At 45.4% G+C, this 20,343-nt stretch overlaps 2 protein-coding genes across 2 annotated transcripts; one reads left to right on the plus strand and one right to left on the minus strand.

The window, feature by feature from the left end:
* The first annotated feature begins 76 nt into the window (after positions 1-76).
* pins (G-protein-signaling modulator pins) lies at positions 77-3,513 on the plus strand. The gene is made up of 3 exons (XM_018101361.3): positions 77-981; positions 1,039-1,620; positions 1,681-3,513. Exons 1-3 carry the CDS (start codon positions 298-300, stop codon positions 2,446-2,448), a joined length of 2,034 nt encoding a protein of 677 aa, XP_017956850.1. The 5' UTR covers positions 77-297; the 3' UTR covers positions 2,449-3,513.
* Positions 3,514-4,483: 970 nt separating this feature from the next.
* Positions 4,484-19,664, minus strand: LOC108651430 (uncharacterized). Its single transcript, XM_018101105.3, has 6 exons — positions 19,229-19,664; positions 14,758-14,936; positions 9,175-10,244; positions 8,667-9,108; positions 6,098-7,750; positions 4,484-6,033 (listed from the first exon to the last, which is right to left on the minus strand). Exons 2-6 carry the CDS (start codon positions 14,852-14,854, stop codon positions 4,712-4,714), a joined length of 4,584 nt encoding a protein of 1,527 aa, XP_017956594.1. The 5' UTR covers positions 14,855-14,936; positions 19,229-19,664; the 3' UTR covers positions 4,484-4,711.
* Between the last annotated feature and the right edge of the window lie 679 nt (positions 19,665-20,343).

Here is a 20,343-nt window from a genome sequence, read left to right on the forward strand (position 1 = left end):
ATAATAATAAATTCAGTGCATGTGAATTTCTCATTATTATATTTCGTTGATGTGGCAACCTGATTATGCGTCAGTTAGATGGCAGCCTTATTTCGATGACAACTAATCGACTGGCAAAGTGAATCAGAATGAAATTAACGAAACCCAATTGATTGGCTAAACGGTAAAAAAAAGTGTTTAAATTAAGTTAATTAAGAGCAAAGTGGAAAGAGAAACTCTGCGTGTATCGCAGCCTACACAAGCATACGCTTGAACAGTTTTTACGCATAGTGAAAGAGAGAAACTCGAAACAAAGCCATGTCCTCTCTCTCCGCCTCAGCGGAAAATGTTTCCACAATGGGCATTGGCGGCGGTCCCGATTCCAATTCGCATCACGGCTCCGATGGCGGGGGCTCTAGCATGTGTCTGGAGCTGGCCCTGGAAGGCGAACGCCTCTGCAAGGCAGGCGATTGTCGAGCGGGCGTTGCCTTCTTCCAAGCAGCCATCCAGGCGGGCACCGACGACCTGCGCACCCTCTCCGCCATCTACTCACAGCTGGGCAACGCGTATTTCTACCTGGGCGACTATGCCAAGGCCATGCAGTACCACAAGCATGATCTAACTCTCGCCAAATCCATGAACGACAAACTGGGCGAGGCCAAATCGTCGGGCAATCTGGGCAACACACTGAAGGTAATGGGGCGCTTCGACGAGGCGGCCATCTGCTGTGATCGCCACCTGACGCTCGCACGACAGCTCGGCGATCGTCTATCCGAGGGCCGAGCGCTCTACAATCTGGGCAACGTCTATCATGCCAAGGGCAAGCATCTGGGTCAGCGCAATCCGGGCAAGTTCGGCGACGACGTCAAAGAGGCACTGGCCAAGGCCGTCGAGTACTATCAGGAGAATCTGCAGCTCATGCGAGATCTGGGCGACAGAGGAGCCCAAGGACGAGCCTGCGGCAACCTCGGAAACACATATTATCTCCTGGGCGACTTTCAGGTGAAGTTTAATCACTTGGTCCCCCTCCATCTCTCTAATATTCTTCTTCTCCCTTAGGCGGCCATTGAGCATCATCAGGAGCGATTGCGGATTGCTCGCGAATTCGGGGATCGCGCAGCAGAGCGGCGCGCCAATAGCAATCTAGGCAATTCCCACATCTTCCTCGGCCAATTCGAAGATGCAGCGGAGCATTATAAGCGCACGCTGGCCCTGGCCATGGAGTTGGGCGAGCGCGAGGTGGAGGCACAGTCCTGCTATAGCCTGGGCAACACATATACGCTGCTCCATGAGTTCACCACGGCCATTGAGTATCACCATCGGCACTTGGCCATTGCCCAGGAGCTGGGCGATCGCATTGGAGAGGCGCGCGCCTGCTGGTCGCTGGGCAACGCCCACTCGGCCATGGGCAACAATGAGAAGGCATTGGAGTTCGCCGAATCCCATCTGCAGCTGGCCAAGGAACTGCACGATCCCGTGGGTGAGAGCACGGCGCGCGTCAATATATCCGACTTGCGCAAGCTGCTGGGCCTGCCGGAGGCGGAGCACTCGCCCACGCAGGATGACGAACGCTCCAGCGCCTCGGATCATTCAGCGAGCGGACATCAGTCGGATGGCTCCGAGAACTCACAAGGGCGCTTGGTAAAATGGACTAAGCTCAAGCGTTGGCTCAGAGTGTAATCAATTGATATTCCTTTGCAGGTTCGAGTGCGCCGACAGAGCATGGAACAACTGGACCTGATCAAGATCACGCCCGATGGCAAGCGCCTGCAGGAGGAGAAGCACAAGGCGTCAAATGCCGCCGCCCACACCAAAGCCAAAGAGGACGACTTCTTCGAGATGCTCTCGCGCTCCCAGTCCAAGCGCATGGATGACCAACGTTGCTCCATCAAATTGAATAGCGCCGGCGGCGTGGCCGGTGCTGCTGGTGGTGCCTCCACGGGCGCCACTCGCAAGCCCTTGGTGCAGCAGAACTCCCTGTTCGTGGACCCCACCAATCTGCCGGGCTTGAAGTCGCCCTCGTCGGGCGTTCCACCGGCTCTGGGGCATGCGCCGTTGGCACGCAGTGCCACCATCAATCAACAGCCAGACGATGCATTCCTGGACATGCTGATGCGTTGCCAGGGCTCCCGGCTGGAGGAGCAGCGCTCCGAGCTGCCGCGTCCGAATGTCACCATGGATGTGGAGGCGCCTCAAATGCAGGCGCCAGCGGCTGCCGGCGCCGGAGCTGGTGGTGGTGCAACAGGTGGACAGTCGGGCAGCAGGGGCACCACAGTGCCGGACGAGGATTTCTTTTCGTTGATCATGAAGGTGCAGGGCGGCCGCATGGAGGATCAGCGTGCTTCCATTCCTTTCGGCGGCTTCAGCAATGCTCAGCGAAATGCCCGCAATAACCACAACAACAACAACAACAATAACAACACCAACAGCAACAACAACAACGCTGGCGGCTCAGCTAGCGCCAAGTAGATGCGGCCAATTGTCCATTTAGACTCTCCAACAATCTTTATATGTATTTTTTATCAATCATTTCGTTCTAAGATTTATAACCAAAAACTATTTTATTTTTATGCAATCGAGCACACACACTAACACACTCACACACGAGCATGTACAGTGAAAACTCTGCGAAGGAAGAGCTGGAGCTAAAGGTAAAAAAAAACAATCTGGAAATTTTTTTTACTATTCCATTTGGTTAAACAAATTTTATAGAGACCAAATTTAGGCGCAAAACAAAATTATGAAAACCAAGTTCTAAATTAATTAAAAAAAAAATTAACGGAAATTTTTAAAGTAGCAAATTTCAACTTCCGCATTTAATATTCACTGAAATTTAATGAAAACTTGAATTCCAAACTAAAAACTAAAAGCCCTTAAATGAAGAAAATTGTTTAGAAAAAAAACAACTAAAACTAAAGTAAATTTTATACAAAAAAAATTGCAAACTTTAAATGAATTGTGAAAAATTATATAAATTTATTATTTTATTTAACCTAAAGAAAAGCAAAATAACAAGCATAAAATATGTCAGAAACTAAAACTAAATAATTTAAAGATTTAAAAAAATATCATAAATTTATAAATTGAAAAATAAATTGTTAGATTCTAAATTAATTTATATATACAAATTTAAGCCATTCCAACTAAATAACAAACTATTTCAAAAATGAAAAAAGTGAAGTAAATTAATAAGTTTCTACAACTTTATCAAGCCTGTATCTAAAATTTAAGTAAAGGTCCAAGATTGTATATCACAAGTAAACAAATTTGAATGAATATTTTAATATTATAATATTGTTTATAAATTTTATATAATTTATTTTGTTTATACATATTTTTTCCTGATGCTCTTAAAATTGTCAAAAGTCGTAAGAAAAAAACTTTTCTTATATGCATCATATAAGTTCACCTCAAGTCCACCAGGCAGAGTATTCACTGTACAACAGCTCATCATATATTATTATTAACTCTCGCACACTTATACAATACGATATTCAGAAATGCATGCTTCTTAAAACTAAACGAAAAACAAAACTACAAAATATCAAGTTTCTTAAAGATATTAATATTTCAATTGCATGTTACTAGTTCTTAAGTAGAAATAGTCCATAACGAACCATAGTTATATACATATGTATTTTCTTTATACTTTGCTACGTTTTTTTTTGAAGAATCCCAACTCTACGAACTCTAAACATATAAGCAATGGCATTTCTATACAAGCCCCGATTCCATTTGTAACTATGAGTATTTCATTTTCGATCCACTAACATATATGTATTTACATTCATCTACTATATCATTTGATATCATTTCAATTATACTTATATATATTTTTATTCTCGAGATATTAACGGAACGTTGGGTCGCTGCTCTTTAAGATCCAGCGCCGTTTTAAACTTATACAAATACAAATACACACACATATACATACATCTATACATATATAGATTTAGATGTATATGGAATACGATTACGAATATCTATTTAATGTTTACACTCACACAAACACTGATTGATTGATTGATTTATTGATAAAGTGAAGCCAAAATTTATGAATGTTATTGAAGCGCATGCATATGGATTGAATGATTCATGCTCCAGATCGAATCCGATCGTTCCAATGATATACATATGTATGTGTGCCACAAACGTATTATTAAATATTAAAAATCAAAACTGTTTGCTGACTAATTTGTGTTTATTCTCTATCAAGAAATATAACCCCTGAATATATGCCGAGCCTGAGCTGTGGTTAGCTTGATTCATGGATGGAAACAAGAGAAGTCTGGCTATATATAAGCACGTCTTTGACGGACTAGCGACTAGAGTACTTCTAGTATTAAGCATGGAGCAGCCGGAGCTGGTCAGGATTACGCCCGATGGCAAGCGCCTGCAGGAGGAGAAGCATAGCCAAAGAGGACGACTTCTTCGAGATGCTCTCGCGCTCCCAGTCCAGACGCATGGACGAGCCGGAAGAACTTGATTGAAAACTCTCAGAAACTTCGTTCATAAAGCTTTATTCATAAATTAGTCGTCTTAAGTGTCTAGGAAATACATATATGTATGTAGTATAACTGTATATGATATGTTGGCTTGGCTACCCCCAATCGAATCTCGTCTCCTGCGCCAACTCCAACTCGGCCCGAAGGATTTATTTACAAATTCTTTGCACTAACTTAGAAACCAAACGAGGTGAAGAAGCAGAATCCCAAAGGCTGGCACGCCCCCTCTACGCCTTCGCTGGCCTCATGCTCTCCGGCAGAGTGTCGTCCAGCACGAAGATGGGCAGGGAGAACTCCGTGGGTTTCTCACAACCGCCAGCCACGCCCCCCGCATAGTCGTAGGCGTTCTTGTGGATCGAGCCGGCCTTGTGCCAGCCGCGCTTCAGCATCACATAGACGACGAAGACGCTGACGAGGAAGGCCGAGCAGCTGGCCATGACGAACATGGCCAGCTGGACGGACTCATCGGTGGCTGCGGTGGCCGCCTGAGCCACGGCCGGCGCGGCGGTGCGATGGATGAAGTGGGAGCGCGTCAGATCGGGCTGGAAGCGATTGCCCAGCAGCCGGAAGCCACCCGACTGAATGGCCATCTCGATGGCGTAGGCCATGTCCACCTTGGACTCGTTGTGCAGCTCGAAGCGCACGATGACGGAGCCGTCAAAGTTCTCCTGGACGCGCAGATTCTCCACGGCCGAGCCGAGCAGCTGCTGCAGCTCCCGCCGTATGGCATCGTAGACGTTGCGCACGCTGCCGCCGCCGCTGCCGCCGCCGCCGCCGTGCCCCGAGCTGTTGCTCAGGTGCAGCTCAATGGCGACGGACTCGATGGGCACGTGGCTGCACTGGCGCTCGCCCAGCTGGAAGGTGTGCGTCGCCGGCAGCTGATTGCCGGCGGCATCGACGCACCAGCAGCTCCGCTCGCTGCACTGCAGCGGCTCGAAGGCGCCCGCCGCATCGCAGCTGACCGGGAACGTGGCCGTGGCGGCCATCGCGCGGCAGCGCGTCGTATTCAGCTGCATGGGCGCCGTCTCCACGGACAGCTGCGAGTCCAGCAGCGAGTGGGTCAGCTCGACGCTGCGCTCCGTGGGCTGTAGGCGTGCCTCCACTTCGGCCAGATCCAGATCCATGTCCATGTCCAGGCTGTTCACGTCGTTCAGCAGCGTCAGCTGCTCGATGAGCTGCTCCATCAGCGGATCGGCCGGCTCCAGCTGCTTGCGGGCGCGCGCCTGCCGACTGTTGCAGATGGGCTCCGTGTCCCGGGTCAGCGTGCCCTTCAGCGGCGCGCCCTTGCGATCCGCGCACCAGCAGACGCCATACGGACTGGCCAGCTGCGCCGAGGGAATCTCCGTGCTGCTGCTGCTGCTGGCAAAGGCGCGACTGACAATTTGGGAGCTGCTCGTGGCGGCCAGGGCTGGCTGCTTGCCCAGGCACTGCACGGGACTCCAGTGGCCGGTGATGGGATCGCAGCGCGGCTGGAACCAGACGGAGGAGTGTCCAGTGCGCTGCGCAGCCAGGCTGTTCTTCAGCTTGAGACGTTCGCAAGGCGTGAGCACTGAGAGAGGGAGAGAGAGAGAGAGATTAGGTCTGCCTTCATTGGGTGCTCCTCTGGTACTTACCGGGACAGACGGCGTGGCAGGCGAGCTCGTTGTGGAAGAGATTCTTGGTCTGGCAGGCGGGCGCGTCCGCGTCTATTTGAATGGCCAGGCACTTGTTGGCCTTGGGACTGAAGCGATAGCGTGTGAGGTTGCGTCCGCTCTGGCCGCTGGCCAGGCACTGGGCGTCCATGGACTCGAAGCAGACGTCGCGCGTCTTGGAGCAGCAGACGCCGCGATTGCTCACCGGGTTCAGGTGGCAGGTGTGCGTGGTGGGGCAGCTCTCCTGCTCGCTGTGCGGGCCGCAGGTGACGTCCTGCTCGCCCTGCTGCAGCGGCTTGCCCTCGGCGCAGACCGAGTCGCGCCTCGGCACACAGATGGGCATCTTGGGGCAGGGCGTGTCCACGCACTCGACGCTGATCAGCTGGCACTCCTCGTCGCTGGCGCAGCTCAGCTCGGCGCAGTAGTCGCGGCACTCGCAGGTCGGGCAGCCGTGATCGTCCATTTGGAAGCCGCTGTCGCAGCTCGTCGAGCAGTTCGGGGGGCTGCACGCATAGCTGGAGTTGGCTGTGCAGGTGGGCGTGGCCGGTGCTCTGACGCGCGTGCCGGGCATCGGCTCGCCCTGCTCGCTCACGCACCAGCAGCTGCCGTCGGGCGTGCACTGGACCTGCTCCCACTTGCCCGTCTGCGGATCGCACTGGGCGATGCTCATCTGGCGCGCCGGGATGCCCAGCTCGGAGCTCTGGTGCAGCTGGATGGACTGCAGGTGCTGGCAGGCGGTCTTCAGCTGCGGCTCCACGCACTGCGTGCCGCAGCCGTTCGAGCAGCAGCGGCGCGTGCCCTCGCAGTGGGCGTCCGTGCGGCACTCGTAGCTGCAGACGTTCGTGTCCAGGTTGTCCGTGGGCCCCGGCGGCACCAGGTAGGGGCACTGGCCCGGCTTGCGGGGCAGGCAGGCCGGCACCGGCGGGCAGTACTCGCCCTCGCAGCTGACGTCGACGATGCGGCACTCCTTGCTGGCGCCGCAGTCGACGTTCTCGCAGGGATCGCGGCACTGGCAGGCCGGGCAGCGGGTGTGCGGATCCAGGGTGAAGCCGTACTCGCAGCCCATGCGGCAGGTGAGGTCCAGGCAGTCCAGTTGCTCCCTCAGCTCCTGGCAGCTCTCGTCGCTCACATTGTAGCCCCTCGACTTGGGTATCTCGGTGCCGAAGCTGTCCACGCACCAGCACTGCTCCACCTCCATCTCGACCATGTCCTCGTCCGCTGGCGTCGTTCGCTTCGCTGCCGTCGCCACCTTCTTGAAGTCCGTGGCGAACAGCTGCTGCTCCACTGCCCCCACGTCGATCACCTTGGCGCTGCGTCCCATTCCGTGCACGGGCGCTCTCGCTCCCTCCGCTGCCACGTGCACCTTCAGCGCGCTGTCGTCCACCCGGTAGAGCTTCAGGCGTTCCGTGTCGCGGCGACTCCGCCTCGCCCCGGCCAGCAGCATGCGCATCCGCCGGATTGTGTTCTGCTCCAGGATCTGGCGCTGCTCGGCGCGCGTCACTCGAATCTTGCGCAGCTCACACTGCCGTCCCGCATAGTCGCCCTCCTCGGTGCAGCGCGGCGCTGGCATCGCCAGCTGCATGCCCGCCTCGGTGCCCTCCATGCGCTCCGAGAAGTCCCGCAGATATTCGCACACTGCAAAGGGAATGGGAGGAATCGATTAATCATGGGTGATTGATTGATTGACTTGTTGATTGATGAAGTGATGAAGTAATGACTGATTGAAGTAAAGACTTCTTGATTGAATGATGAAGAAATCAGCTGATTGACTACTCGATTGATTAATTGATTGATTGATTGGCGTATCATATCAATGGTAAGTGCCTGATTGATTTATAGACTACTGATAGATTGATTGATTGTCCTTTTGAGTGTCTGATTGAAATACAAAAAGAATTTCTGCTTGAATGATTGATCAGCTAGCTGATTGATTGCTTGATGAAGTATGCAATTGCTTGATTGATCATACGGTTGACTTATTGATTGTGTAATCTAGTGTCTCATTGATAGAATACCTTGATATAGTATATGATTGAATGACGAATTGTGACAATAATTGACTGATTGATTGACTCCAGTGTCTGATTGATAGAATATCTCGATACAGTAGAAGACTGACTGATTGATTGAATCAATAATTGACTGATGATTGAATGACGAATTGTGACAATAATTGACTGATTGATTGAATCCAGTGTTTGATTGATAGAATATCTCGATACAGTAGAAGACTGACTGATTGATTGAATCAATAATTGACTGATGATTGAATGACGAATTGTGACAATAATTGACTGATTGATTGAATCCAGTGTTTGATTGATAGAATTTCTCGATATAGTAGACGACTGACTGATTGATTGAATCAAAAATTGCTTAATTGATTGATTTCTCTAGTGATTGATTGATATATTTTCTTGTTATAGTGAGTGAGTGCATCAATAATTGATTGATTGATTGAATGATTCAGTGTCTGATTGATTGTTGATTGATTGGCTGACTAAACGATGCATACTATTGATTGACTGACTTCATTTCCCTTCTAACTTACTGGTTTGCTGTCTCGTCGTTGGCTGATCCTCTGATGGTCCCGTGGCCGTCGTCTGCTCCGGCAGCGGGCAGCAGACGCTCTCCGGTTCGCGGTGCAGCTTGGTGCACTTGTACTGCTCGGGGCACATGATGTGATTGCTCATGGAGCGACCCTGCTTGGACTCCGGCTCGGGCTCGAAGAAAGCTGTGGGCTGGAAGCTGCGCGCCTGGCGCTCCTCGAAGCAATACATGACCTCGCCGCTGGCCGTGTCCGTGAGTGGGGTGCCGATGTCGCAGGGATTGGAGTAGGCCAGATCCGGTTTGCAGACGGGCCAGGAGGCGCACAGCGAAGAGCCGGACTCACAGAGTGGATCCGTGGCGACCTCGCAATGGGAGCCCAGGGCGCACTTGAAGCCCTCGCAGGGCTCCGAGCACTCGCAGGTGGGACAGCCGTTGTGATCATTCTAAGAGCGGGAGATTGGGAGATGCGTGAGTGAGTGCCTAGCAATGGGCTCTCCAGTTGAACTCACCTTGAATCCGTATTCGCAGACGGCGGCGCAGATGTTCGTGTCGCATTGCTCCATTTGGAAGCTGCGCGCGTACGAGCGACTGATCATGTTCTCCCAGCCGTCGCAGTTGACTGTGTTGGCCGCGCCCATGGACTCCTTGATCTTGTGCCCGGTGCGCGGATCCACGCACCAGCAGACGAGTCCGTTGCGGGAGCACTGGCGCGGCGAATACTGTCCGCCGGGTCCGTTGCAGTCGGGCACATAGCCGCGCCCCTCGCGCTCATTCAGCGCCAGGAGATCGGCCAGGGCCTTGGCCTGATGGCATCCGGTCATGTTTTGCGGCTGCTGGCAGTTGAACTGGCAGCCCTTGGTGAAGCAGCACTTCTCCAGGTTGCGGCACTCCAGGTCGTGGCTGCAGGGCGCGCCGCACATGTAGCCCGTGCGCTCCGTGTACGTCGATTGCTCGGGTGCCGGACAGACGCCGGGCTTCTGGAAGGTCAAGGCACTGGGACAGCAGACTCCGTAATCGTTTCCAGACTCCACTAGGCACTGGTAGAGCGGCGGACACTGCGGCTTGCCGGCATCCAGTCCACACAAGAAAGGCCTGACGCTGTCCTCAATAGCCAAGGGCAATCCGGCCGGACAGTAGTTGGCCAGGGAGCGCGCCTTCTTGCAGGTGGGCAGCGGCGGGCAGGGCTCCGACTTGCATTGCACCTCCTGCAGCTGGCAGGTCTGACCACGCGGACACTCCAGGCCATCGCAGGGATCACGGCAGCGACACACGGAACAGCCCGTCTGCGGGTCACGCGCAAAGCCGGACGGACAGAACATGCGGCAGGCGGAGGCGGCACAGTGCGCCGGCTCCTGACACTGCACGCCGGCACGCGTGGCATTCCGACTGCCCGGCAGCTCCACGCCGTACTCATCGATGCACCAGCAATCCTCGCCAGCCCGTTCATTGGCGCACTGCACGCTCTCGAACTCTCCGGTCTTACGGCAGCGCGGAATGCGCACGGCGCCTCCTGCTGGCTGCAGCGCCTTGGCACGTCGCGCCTCGGCCCGCCTCAAGTGCTGGCAGGCAGTTAAATTGGCTGCAAGTAGAGGGTAACAAGAGGGCAAGGGGCGGGTGAGTCAACGTCAATGGGGGCGCTTGGCACACTTTCGTGTTATTCAACCGGGCAAAAGCGAAGAAAAAACCCAGCTGCAGAGTCGGTTTCACTTTTAGCGAACGTGACGCGTTTATTGTGAATGAAACGACAGACGGACAGCAAAGTGTAAGCGAGTGCAAGTCGAGTACGCCCGACTAGCAGATACCCAGCGAAGAGCTTCAAGGAAGACTAGTTGAATAGTTGAGACCTAGACCAAGGATTGGTTTCGGAACTGTATTATACTAGCTATATTTTAAATTGTAAATCAAAAACTATGAAATTTATTAAGAAATCTTAAAGTTTGTATATCGATATATATCGATTTAGTGAAACACTGCTTTAATTGATGAACAATTAAACGTATTATTTTATATATGATTTTCGCTTTCTATATACGTGTGTCTGGTTTTACATTTCAGAATTAAACAGTTTCTAAAGCAGAAAGAAACCAGTAATCGATTTATTTATTTATCGATTCATTATAAATCAAAGAAAAAGCAACAAGAGGATTTATGTGTGCGAAATTTAGGCCGTATTATCCATTGAAAGCATAATAATGCTTAATATAAGGTAAAATGTTATATAGTTCCATATCGATAAATATCAATTTTTAGCTTTAGTCTAATTTGGTGGAATAACTCTGAACAAATTTATAAGAAACATGAGCAAATCTAAGCAACATAACATATAACTAAAATAGTTCCTTATTAATATCGATATTAATCGATATTGGCTTAACTGTATGGGTAGAAAAATGTGACAAAAAAACTTGAATGGAACTTTGATGCATTCAATAATAGCGCTCATTAAGTCCTATATATTGTACTAAACTCAAAGAGCTCCACTGCAGTCAATCGATTTTTATCGATTCATTTGATTCATTTCTGATACCTGCAAAGCATTGTTAAGTCAGCCACTTGTCAAACAAGCTAACAATAATATCAATAACCTCCATAAAAATTTACTTTTAATGAGAGTATTCACTATCGTCTATATGGAGTATATAGCAAGAAAAAATACTTATTAAAAATTGTGGCAAATGGCAGCTGTTAATTGTTGTTGACTGTTATTTGTTGGTTATCTCAGGGCCAACATTGTATTTGCCTTTGTTTTCGTTTTGTATTCGCATTGCGCTTGCTATTGGCCAAAGCGGCGTATGCGCAATTAACTGAAATGGCCTGAACCATTAACGCCAAGCGACGGATGCTTTGCTATGAGCATTCTACAAAAGGCACAGTCATTGTCTATTGCTCGCTCGCTGCTTATGTAATTGAGGTACATCATATAGCTCTTAACTAATACCCTACCCCACCCCCGCCGCAGTCTTGCCCACTCGTGGTTTAGTCTTATACGCAACGCTGCCTTTTGGCATTTCGCAAAAGTCGAGACGACGCGCTCGCTGAGCTTCAGTTCGTCTGTCCGTCTGTCCGTCTGTCCAATCACGTAATGCATTCGAAATGCATTCGATAATGGAGCTGTTGACGGACCCAAGCTGACCCTTGGGCCACATGTGAATAGATCATCTGCCAGCGGAAGTCATCTCAGAGCTAACTATTTGGGTAATCAGAAAAGTGAAAGTTTCGCCTTTTCTTTGCTTAAATTCAAGATCTTCAGTAAGCCTATTGTACTATATAATGTGTAATTGTAAATCTCATCTCATATCTTTACCTCATATAACCACATTATCTATTCAACATATGATTGTACCTTTGATGTTATATATTTTCCTTCCATTATATAAACCACATCCGCACCAAACCAAATACGAAATTTTGCTGTAGAAAATGTACATCCATATATAATAAACGATGTAGAGCTGCAGCTTTCTTCTAACTTAAGATCACTAAGCAATATAACTGTTGGCATTTTCTGCCTTGAATACTTCTCTAAATTAATCAAGCGAACATAATTCGTTGGCATTTTCTTAGAAAAAACTAGATTTGATTTTTTCTATGTAGAAATTTATTGGGCGCGTTGAATCTATATCCGATTTCAACTTTAATAGGCTTAAATGTTTTCTGAGTTTTTTGCAGAATTTAACAGTTTCAATATATGCCGGGTCATCTATTTCTCCTATCTCCTGTCTCTCTTCTAGTTCTACCTAGATGTCTCCATCTATCTCTATGCACTCCGCCCTCAATCCCTCTCTATAGGTACCATTCTCTTCTCTGTAGATCCTAATACTCACTGTCTCTGTCTTTATATCACTCTCGCTCTCTTTCTCTCTCAGTATCTCTCTCTCTCTCTCTTTCTTAGTATCTCTTATTACTCTCTAACATAATTTCTATTCCTCTGAATCTCCCTCTATCAATGTTTCTCTTCCTCGCTCTGTTCCTCTAATATATAGGAAATATATATCAATTTTATTTATATATGACAAATCCCAATGACAACTGCTTAACTCTTGATGGGCTATATAATTGTATTACAGATTTTAAATCAAGATCTCTCATAGACTTATCTGTTGAGCCCCACCTTTGCTTTCTATTGACAAACCTTTCGTATCAATGAATACTTAAGTTTACCATAAATTTGATTAGATATCAGTTTATGTAAATATATGTGCATTTCCCCCATCAGATCCCAGTCAAGTCTCTGTCCATATGTCGTTTTCGCACTGTCTCATCCCTCTACATGCCTGCATATCTATCTTAAAAGCATGTTTATTTTATTGTCATACCAACATCCGGCTTGCATATTCACTGCTATGTTAATTGCTAAATTTTTACCACGATATTATTTTTTGCTTGCTTGCCTTTTTTTTTTTTTTGAGCTCTTTTCACCAGAAATTAAATGAAAGTTTCTGTGTTTTTTTTTTGTGTGTATATCAATTTTTTTTTTTTTTTTGGCAACTCCTCGAGTTGTGTTTGTGATTTTGGTATTTCGATCGAATGTCTCAGTTGGCTTTGGCATTCGGTTGTCGCTTCATGAATGAAAACAAAAACCAATTAAAAGAAAAATGATAAAAGCGGCGGCAGTGGGAAACGTGATTTATTCTACTTTGGGGGCGAGCGAAATCAAGTTTGTCGCCTAAGTCTTTCGTTCGCAAGCGTAACGAAAACGAAAACAAAAGCCGCATAGCCGAGACCACCATCACCCGCCCTCCCTCCCCTCCCTAGGCTCGTTCGCTCTGACCGACTGACATACTCATACCGCGTGCTTCCTCTTCTAGCCAGCTGTGCGCGTGTGTGTGTGTGTGTGTGTGTGTGTGTAACGGCTTTTCGGCCAGTCTATTTCAAGTTCGTGCTTCGAGTCTCGCTGCGGGCCCCCGGGCTAAGCGCTTTTTAATGATGGCCGCGCTATATTTAGCGCCCGTTCGCCGTGTTCTACACGAATTTCCCAAACACGCTAATTGCCGCATGCATTTTGCAACATTTGCAATTGGCTTTTAACGATCCAAGCAACTTGCTCCACATAAACAACTCGGCGAACGGAGTTCATTGACTGACCAAAAAAACAAACAAAAATAAGCAAACTGAGTCAGGAAACCAGAAAGAACGGTTAAGCAAAGTTGGACGCACTCAAAATACTCTTGCAGAGACTTTTATAGAGCAGCGGCACATACAGTGACAGCCAAAAGTATTGAAACCTTTATGTTGCATAGAGCCCATAGTGGTACCAAGTAGATAGTATAATATTATAACATCATATCAAGTAGATAGTATAAGATTATGAAATATACATTATAATACATTATTCTTGATCTGGTTTCGTAGGTCTGTCCGTCCCTCTGTCCATATGTGGGAACTCTTCGATTTTAGAACAGTTAGAGACCTGAACTTTTGCCGATGTTCCACTTATGCCAGCACGTATCTGCCCTACCTATATATATGTATATATAGTCTATCATCTAGGCATGCATACAGATGCAAGCTAGATTGCTTGAAGCAATAGCTTAGTCTGAGTTTTTCTTGGCATATTTTAATTAAAATATACTACTTTGATTTTTCTACAATAAGTTTACACAGTCAAAAGTTTCCATAATACCAAATAATCCTTGGTAATCCTAAGCTCAAGATGATTTGTGCAACCAAATTTCACTTTAAGCTAGACAAGCAGTTATCCCAGATGAATTCAGTAGACACTGATGCGGATTACGAATATATATATACACATATATATATATATATACAAATTTTAGTATCTTCTCTGAGTTCTTCGCTGAGTTACAACCTCGTCTACAGAATCGTATTATCCCAGATGAATTCAGCAGACACTGATGCGGATTACGAATATATATACACACACATATACTTATTACAATTTTACGTCTCTTCTCTGAGTTCTTCGCTGAGTTACAACCTCGTCTACAGAGTCGTATTATCCCCCTCATCTGGCGTATGGCGCTAGCAGTCATTGACTCTTGCTGCCTGCCTGCCTGCCTGCTTGCCATGCGTGTGGCATGCAGTTGCCCGTTTTATCCCTGCCACGCCCACATTTTTGGTGTTCCACTTACCAGTTGAGCGCTTGCCCTGCGCAGCTTGCAGCGCTAGCAGCAGCAGCAGCAGCAGCGAGAAGAGCCTCAGCCAGCGTTGTTCACAATGCAGCGGCATTTCGAGACGCAAACATCAAAAAAAACAAAAAAAAGTTGCCAAAAAGAGGTGGAAAGAGATTTCCTGTTTTTTGTGGCAGCAGCTGCAAAAAAAAAAAGAGAGTTAACATTAAGTACAGCTATGCAAAGGTGTGTGAGTGTGTTATGTTGTGTGTCACGTTTGACGTCACATGCTAGCGTTGTGCTTCAGCGACCGAAACCGGGCATGAGAAATGAGAAATGAGAAATTCAAATTAATATTCAAAAAAAAAAAAAAAAAAAAAAAGCAAATCTGCATACGAATACTTTCACTAGACGGTGTGCTTATTGTTTTTGTTTTGCATTTGAGTGGCTAAAGAATTCGTTGGATGTGAACTGGAAATTGATGGCTGCATAATATTTAGATGCTAGACCATTGCGCAATAGGCAAAGCGGAAGCCTTAACCGATGCGCGGAGCTACGAACAAAGCTCGGGTCACGGGCTGCAGTCATTGTCTGCATGGCTCATAATATTTAGCAGTTGTTGTTGTTGTTGTTGTTGCTGCTGCTGCTGTTGTTGCTTCCATTGAAGGCGAGTGATTAATCTGCGCTTTCACTTTGCCAAGCATCGACCAAGCAACGGCAATTGCGGCGACGGCATCTGCTGCCAGTGTGTACAAGATTTTTGCCAGCACTGTTGAAATTCACTTTTTTTTTCTCTCTCCCTCACTCGCTTATTCGCTCTTTGTGCGTTTTCCGGTCCATTGCCAGCAATGATGACGACGCGTCGCTCAGCTTTAATCACACCACGATTTATTTTCACTAATTATAATGCACACAACAACAACAACAACAACAGCAGCAGCAGCAGCAGCAGCTGGCCTAAACAGCTGATCGCCTAATAAAATCCAATTGGAGTCGAACAAAAAAACAAGTTCGTTGCCTAAGTCATTTGTATTTTGTTTGGCGTCTTCTCTTTTTGTTGGGTGAAAAGTGTTTTCTTGGGCACTTGAAAAGATGACAAGCGTGCTGCAACAACAACAACAACAACAATAACAACAACAATGACAAACAATTTATTTGCTGAAAAAAGCAACACAGCCTACAACAACAACAACGAATACGGAACTAGCCAAAAAAAAGGCCAAAAATTGTATAGAAAATCTGCTGCTGATATTTTCTTTAGAGGTGCCCTCGTTTGTATATCGAGTAAGTAAACTATGGTGGAGTTCAGGTTAGATATCATATATATCATATATATCAGATAAATGTAGGAGAGAAGTATGTAAACAGAGACTGCTAATGAGCTTTCTAAACCCTGAGTAAGAGCAGCTAGGGTAATACTATTTCCAATAACTGAATATCTCACGGCTCACTTATGCTAGCACTATAATTCGGCTATACGAATTTTCAATAGGGCTTGCCAATTAATTAGGTATATAATTATAAATTGATTGCAATACATGCGGATTCAGTTATACATATAATTCTTTCTGTATCTCTTAAGACTTTAAATTTGTTTTATTTGATAGGACTTAGGATCTCAACTGTTGTTAGATTATTTTAAGTACATGCCTAGAATACCGTATTTTTTACAATCCCTGGCTATTTCTAATATAAATCTACTTATGAACCCATATCTCTCCCTGTTCTAACTGTTCTAAAAACTGTTATATTTTATACCCAAAGACAAACATTTGAAGGCTCCCAAAGTTCTTTAGCCCACATATGTATATATGCCAAGGGTATGGTGCATGTAGACTCTAATTACTCTCAGTCAACTGTTCTTTCCAGTTAGCCATTTGTTTTTTTCCAACTCGTTTGGGCTATTGTAAGGTCCCACCTTAAACCAGGCCAAACAGCATTTCGTTCACCTGCGAGATTTTCCCTCATTTGGCTGCAAAATGAAATTTCACGCTTTGCTTGAACTTGAGGCGATTTTTTCCCCGTTGTTCGCAAATGTTTTTCTGCTGTTGTTTTTTGTTTTTTAGAGATGCAAAGATTTCACCATGGCCAAAAAGTTAACTAAAATCAACTTGGCTAAGCTTGAGCTGCTTGTCATTGAAATTTTTGCAGGCACTGTTAAGGCACTGTTGACCCTGTCACATTAGCTGCTTTGCTATGCTTGGCCTGGTCTGGCCTGGCCCTAGCCGCCGTATGACAGTTAGTAGAGTGTAAAGTTTAACGATTGGTGAAACGAGGTCACATGGGATGGGCACCCCATAAAGGGAGGGTAAGGGAGAGAATCCCTTGGGACAGATGCTGACAAAGAGAGAGAGAGACAGAGAGAGAGAGAGAGAGAGAGAGAGAGAGGTTTCCTAAGTGGAGTTTTAGTAGGAAATTCCTTGATCAAAGTACTTGAGCTTAGGTCTAATATTAAGCTATTATCTATGAGAGAGAATCTTTAGTTACGTATTGCTAGAAATGTAAGGAAATTATATAACGCAGAGAATCTTTGACCAGGCTCTAGGAAAACTGTTAATATATTAGAGCATCTTGAAAATTTGATAACTTGTGTTATTAGCTAAAGAAGCTAATCCCTTACCAACACTCTTAGATTACTAAGAAATCTCTCAATTATCCCAACAACAATAGGCTGGGTAAAAAGTGGGACTCGCAGCTCTTAGCTAGTCGAAAGAATCTTTGGCCAAATCATGGCAGAAATAATGCCAGCCCAAGCAATTGAGGTGTCTGTCTGTCGCCCCGACTTTTTAAGCATTTGAAAGCTGCTCCAAATTCGGGCCGAGCTGAATCACTTTTTGACTTTTTGGCTTTAGTTTCGGTTACTTTTTTTTTGGGGGTTTTTTTTGCACGGTTTTCTGCTACAGTTATTATTGCGTGTGCGCTCACTTGCGAAACGCTTCCAAGTGCTCAAGCTTTTCCACAGTCTAACGGTGCTTCGCTGGGCTTTAGCGCAGTTAAAGTTGGGTTTTTAAATTTTTTATTTCTTTCTCTTTTTCGGCCGAGTTGTAAATTGTCCATATCGCGTTTTGGACCTACCACCGCGCACTGCTGCGCCCATTTACAAAGTTTGTTTATTATGATTGGGTAATAAGCCTATTTGTGTTGATTTTTACCACTCTTAATTACAATATGATGTCATCCGGCTATTATATTTCCACCGTATCGATAAAGTATGACGAACCAAATCATAGATTGTCGTATGTGCCCAGTGTAGGCTCAACTTTGCTTGATAAACTATACTCTGTAATTGAAAACTGTATGAAATTTGGATTGTTTTTTTTTGTTTGTTTTCAAGTTGAAAATTGAGAGCAAGCTGAAATCGGCTTAACTTGATTATTTTCTGTGTTATTTAATTTATATGTTCAGCTCAGGCCTTGAGATGAAGCCTGATGCAGCTTGAACATAACTCTTTTTATGGTAATTCATGTCTGGGGAGATAATAAGCAGCTTCTTCAAATATTTATTTGAATAGCTAGATTTTAGTTTTTTCTTTGTGTTCTCTTTTTTTTTTTTTTTTTCTTTTAACTAGCTGATTTTGATTAGGTTTAACTCTGGTTTTAACTGCATACAAAATACATTATATAGGATTTGCCAAACTTTAGCTCATATAAGAAAAAAACAGTTTCATACTGATTTCCCATTTTCATGGGTTTAGGGTATAAAAACAATGCAAATCTAACAGCCTCGATATGATAGATTTTTTTTTTTTTTTTTTTTTTAGAAATAAGTTTAAAGCAGTTTTATTAGCTTAATAGGTATATGTAAATTAAACAAAAAAAATATTTTTAAACAAAAAAAAAAGTAAATAGCAAAATATTAATTAAAAAAAAAAACATAAAATTTCTAGAATTTCTATCTATGAACAAGTTGGCTGGAAAATACCTATTCACTGCCAAACGCTGCCCAATTCATTTTAACCAGTGGGCGTGGCTAGTAAGAAACGTAACAGTAACCCTCGTGCTTCATGTGAGCAATCTATTCCATCCGATTTCCACTTTCGTGAAGTATTAAAAGTGTGTGCAGAATTCATTATTTAAATTAATTTTTTACACACCACATATTGTTAATTAACTTAAATTACACAATATTAAGCTAATAAATGTCAGCTGGATTTTTATTATTATCATTTGAATAGTTTCAAATCAGATTTCTGTGGCTGCTGTTGAATTGACCTTCGTAAGAGTGCGCAAAATATTTGCCTAAAGCTCGAATCAGCTATGTCTGTTTGCTGAGCTAATGCGTTGCTTGTTATTCATTGTCGAGTACGAAACAAAATGCCAGCGGGTCGCCTTGAGACAACCAAAAAAAAAAAACAAAAAGAAAAAACTGAGTTTTGGATATGGATTGAAGTGTTCAAGATTGGCAGACGACATATTTATGAGTGTGCCCATAAAAGTTTCCCAGTTTTCGATTTCAGTTCAGGGGGCAAGGGGGAAATTATTGCTCAACAAACCTGTTGTCCAATCAGAGTACGAATTCCAATCAGAGTGCGGCTAATCCAATGAAAAGTGAAACTATTTCTAGTTGCGAATTTGTGCTTTAATCCAAGTGCACTTGGCTCTCTGGTATGCGCTTATTTTTATTTCTTTTATTTTTATTTGTATTTTTTAATTTTTTAGGCGCTGGGCTTTAATTTGCGATTTTCACAATTTCACTTGCACAGATACACAAACAGACAGACATACATATATATATATTTATACACACTCTGCACATGCACTCACACGTAGACAGTCTCGTAAATTTGATTTTCACTTTGAATTTCTTTGAATTTCTCTCGTAACGTATTTTGAAATTCGCGTGCGACTTGAACGGCGAACAAAGCTCATTTGAGCCATCGCTGGCACAGCACCAGAGCCCATAGTGGTGCCCCGCTCGTTATGGTGGTGCTCTGCGGCTCAGCTCTGTCGCTGGTTCGATCCAACATGTTGCATGCGAATTTCGAAAAAAAAAACCTCTCAACTGACGCATGTGAATTTTCGGTTTCTTGTTGGGAATTTTGAAATCGTTTTGAACTATTTTTGTTGTTGCTAGTTGAGTTTTGAGTCGTGTCGTGACACGCACAAGCACGAGTCGCAGAAGTTCGTTGGCAACTTAATGCTCTGTGATTCAGTTGATAGTTTATTTTTTTTTGTTTTATTTAAATAATTTATTTTTAATTTAAATATTTTAATATAGGCATTAATTATATATTTTTGATTGAAATCATAATAGATATATTTTTTTTTAATATTTATTTTTATAAGCTCTACATTTAGCTGAGAAAATTGACTCTTTTTAGGTATTTCATTTCGGAATAAACTCATTATATATGATAAATGCTCAATTCCAATTGGAATTGGTTCGCTTCCAGAAGTCTCTGATGCCCTATGCTAGTTTAGAGTAGCCCACTTCTAATGCTCGTCCATTTTCACTCTAAAGGTGCGCCGTCTGCTCATTCATGCACGCACCGCCACACCACCGCACCACACGCTCCCAGGGCACAGGCGGCTTGATTCATAGAGTTCAATTCAAGCGTTTGCTATGTACAGCAGTTCGTCAGGTGCGTGACAACCTTCATTGGCCGAC

The sequence above is a fragment of the Drosophila navojoa genome, chromosome 2 (assembly GCF_054131105.1).
Source record: "Drosophila navojoa isolate 15081-1374.11 chromosome 2, UAZ_NAV_1.0, whole genome shotgun sequence".
Lineage (NCBI taxonomy): Eukaryota > Metazoa > Arthropoda > Insecta > Diptera > Drosophilidae > Drosophila > Drosophila navojoa.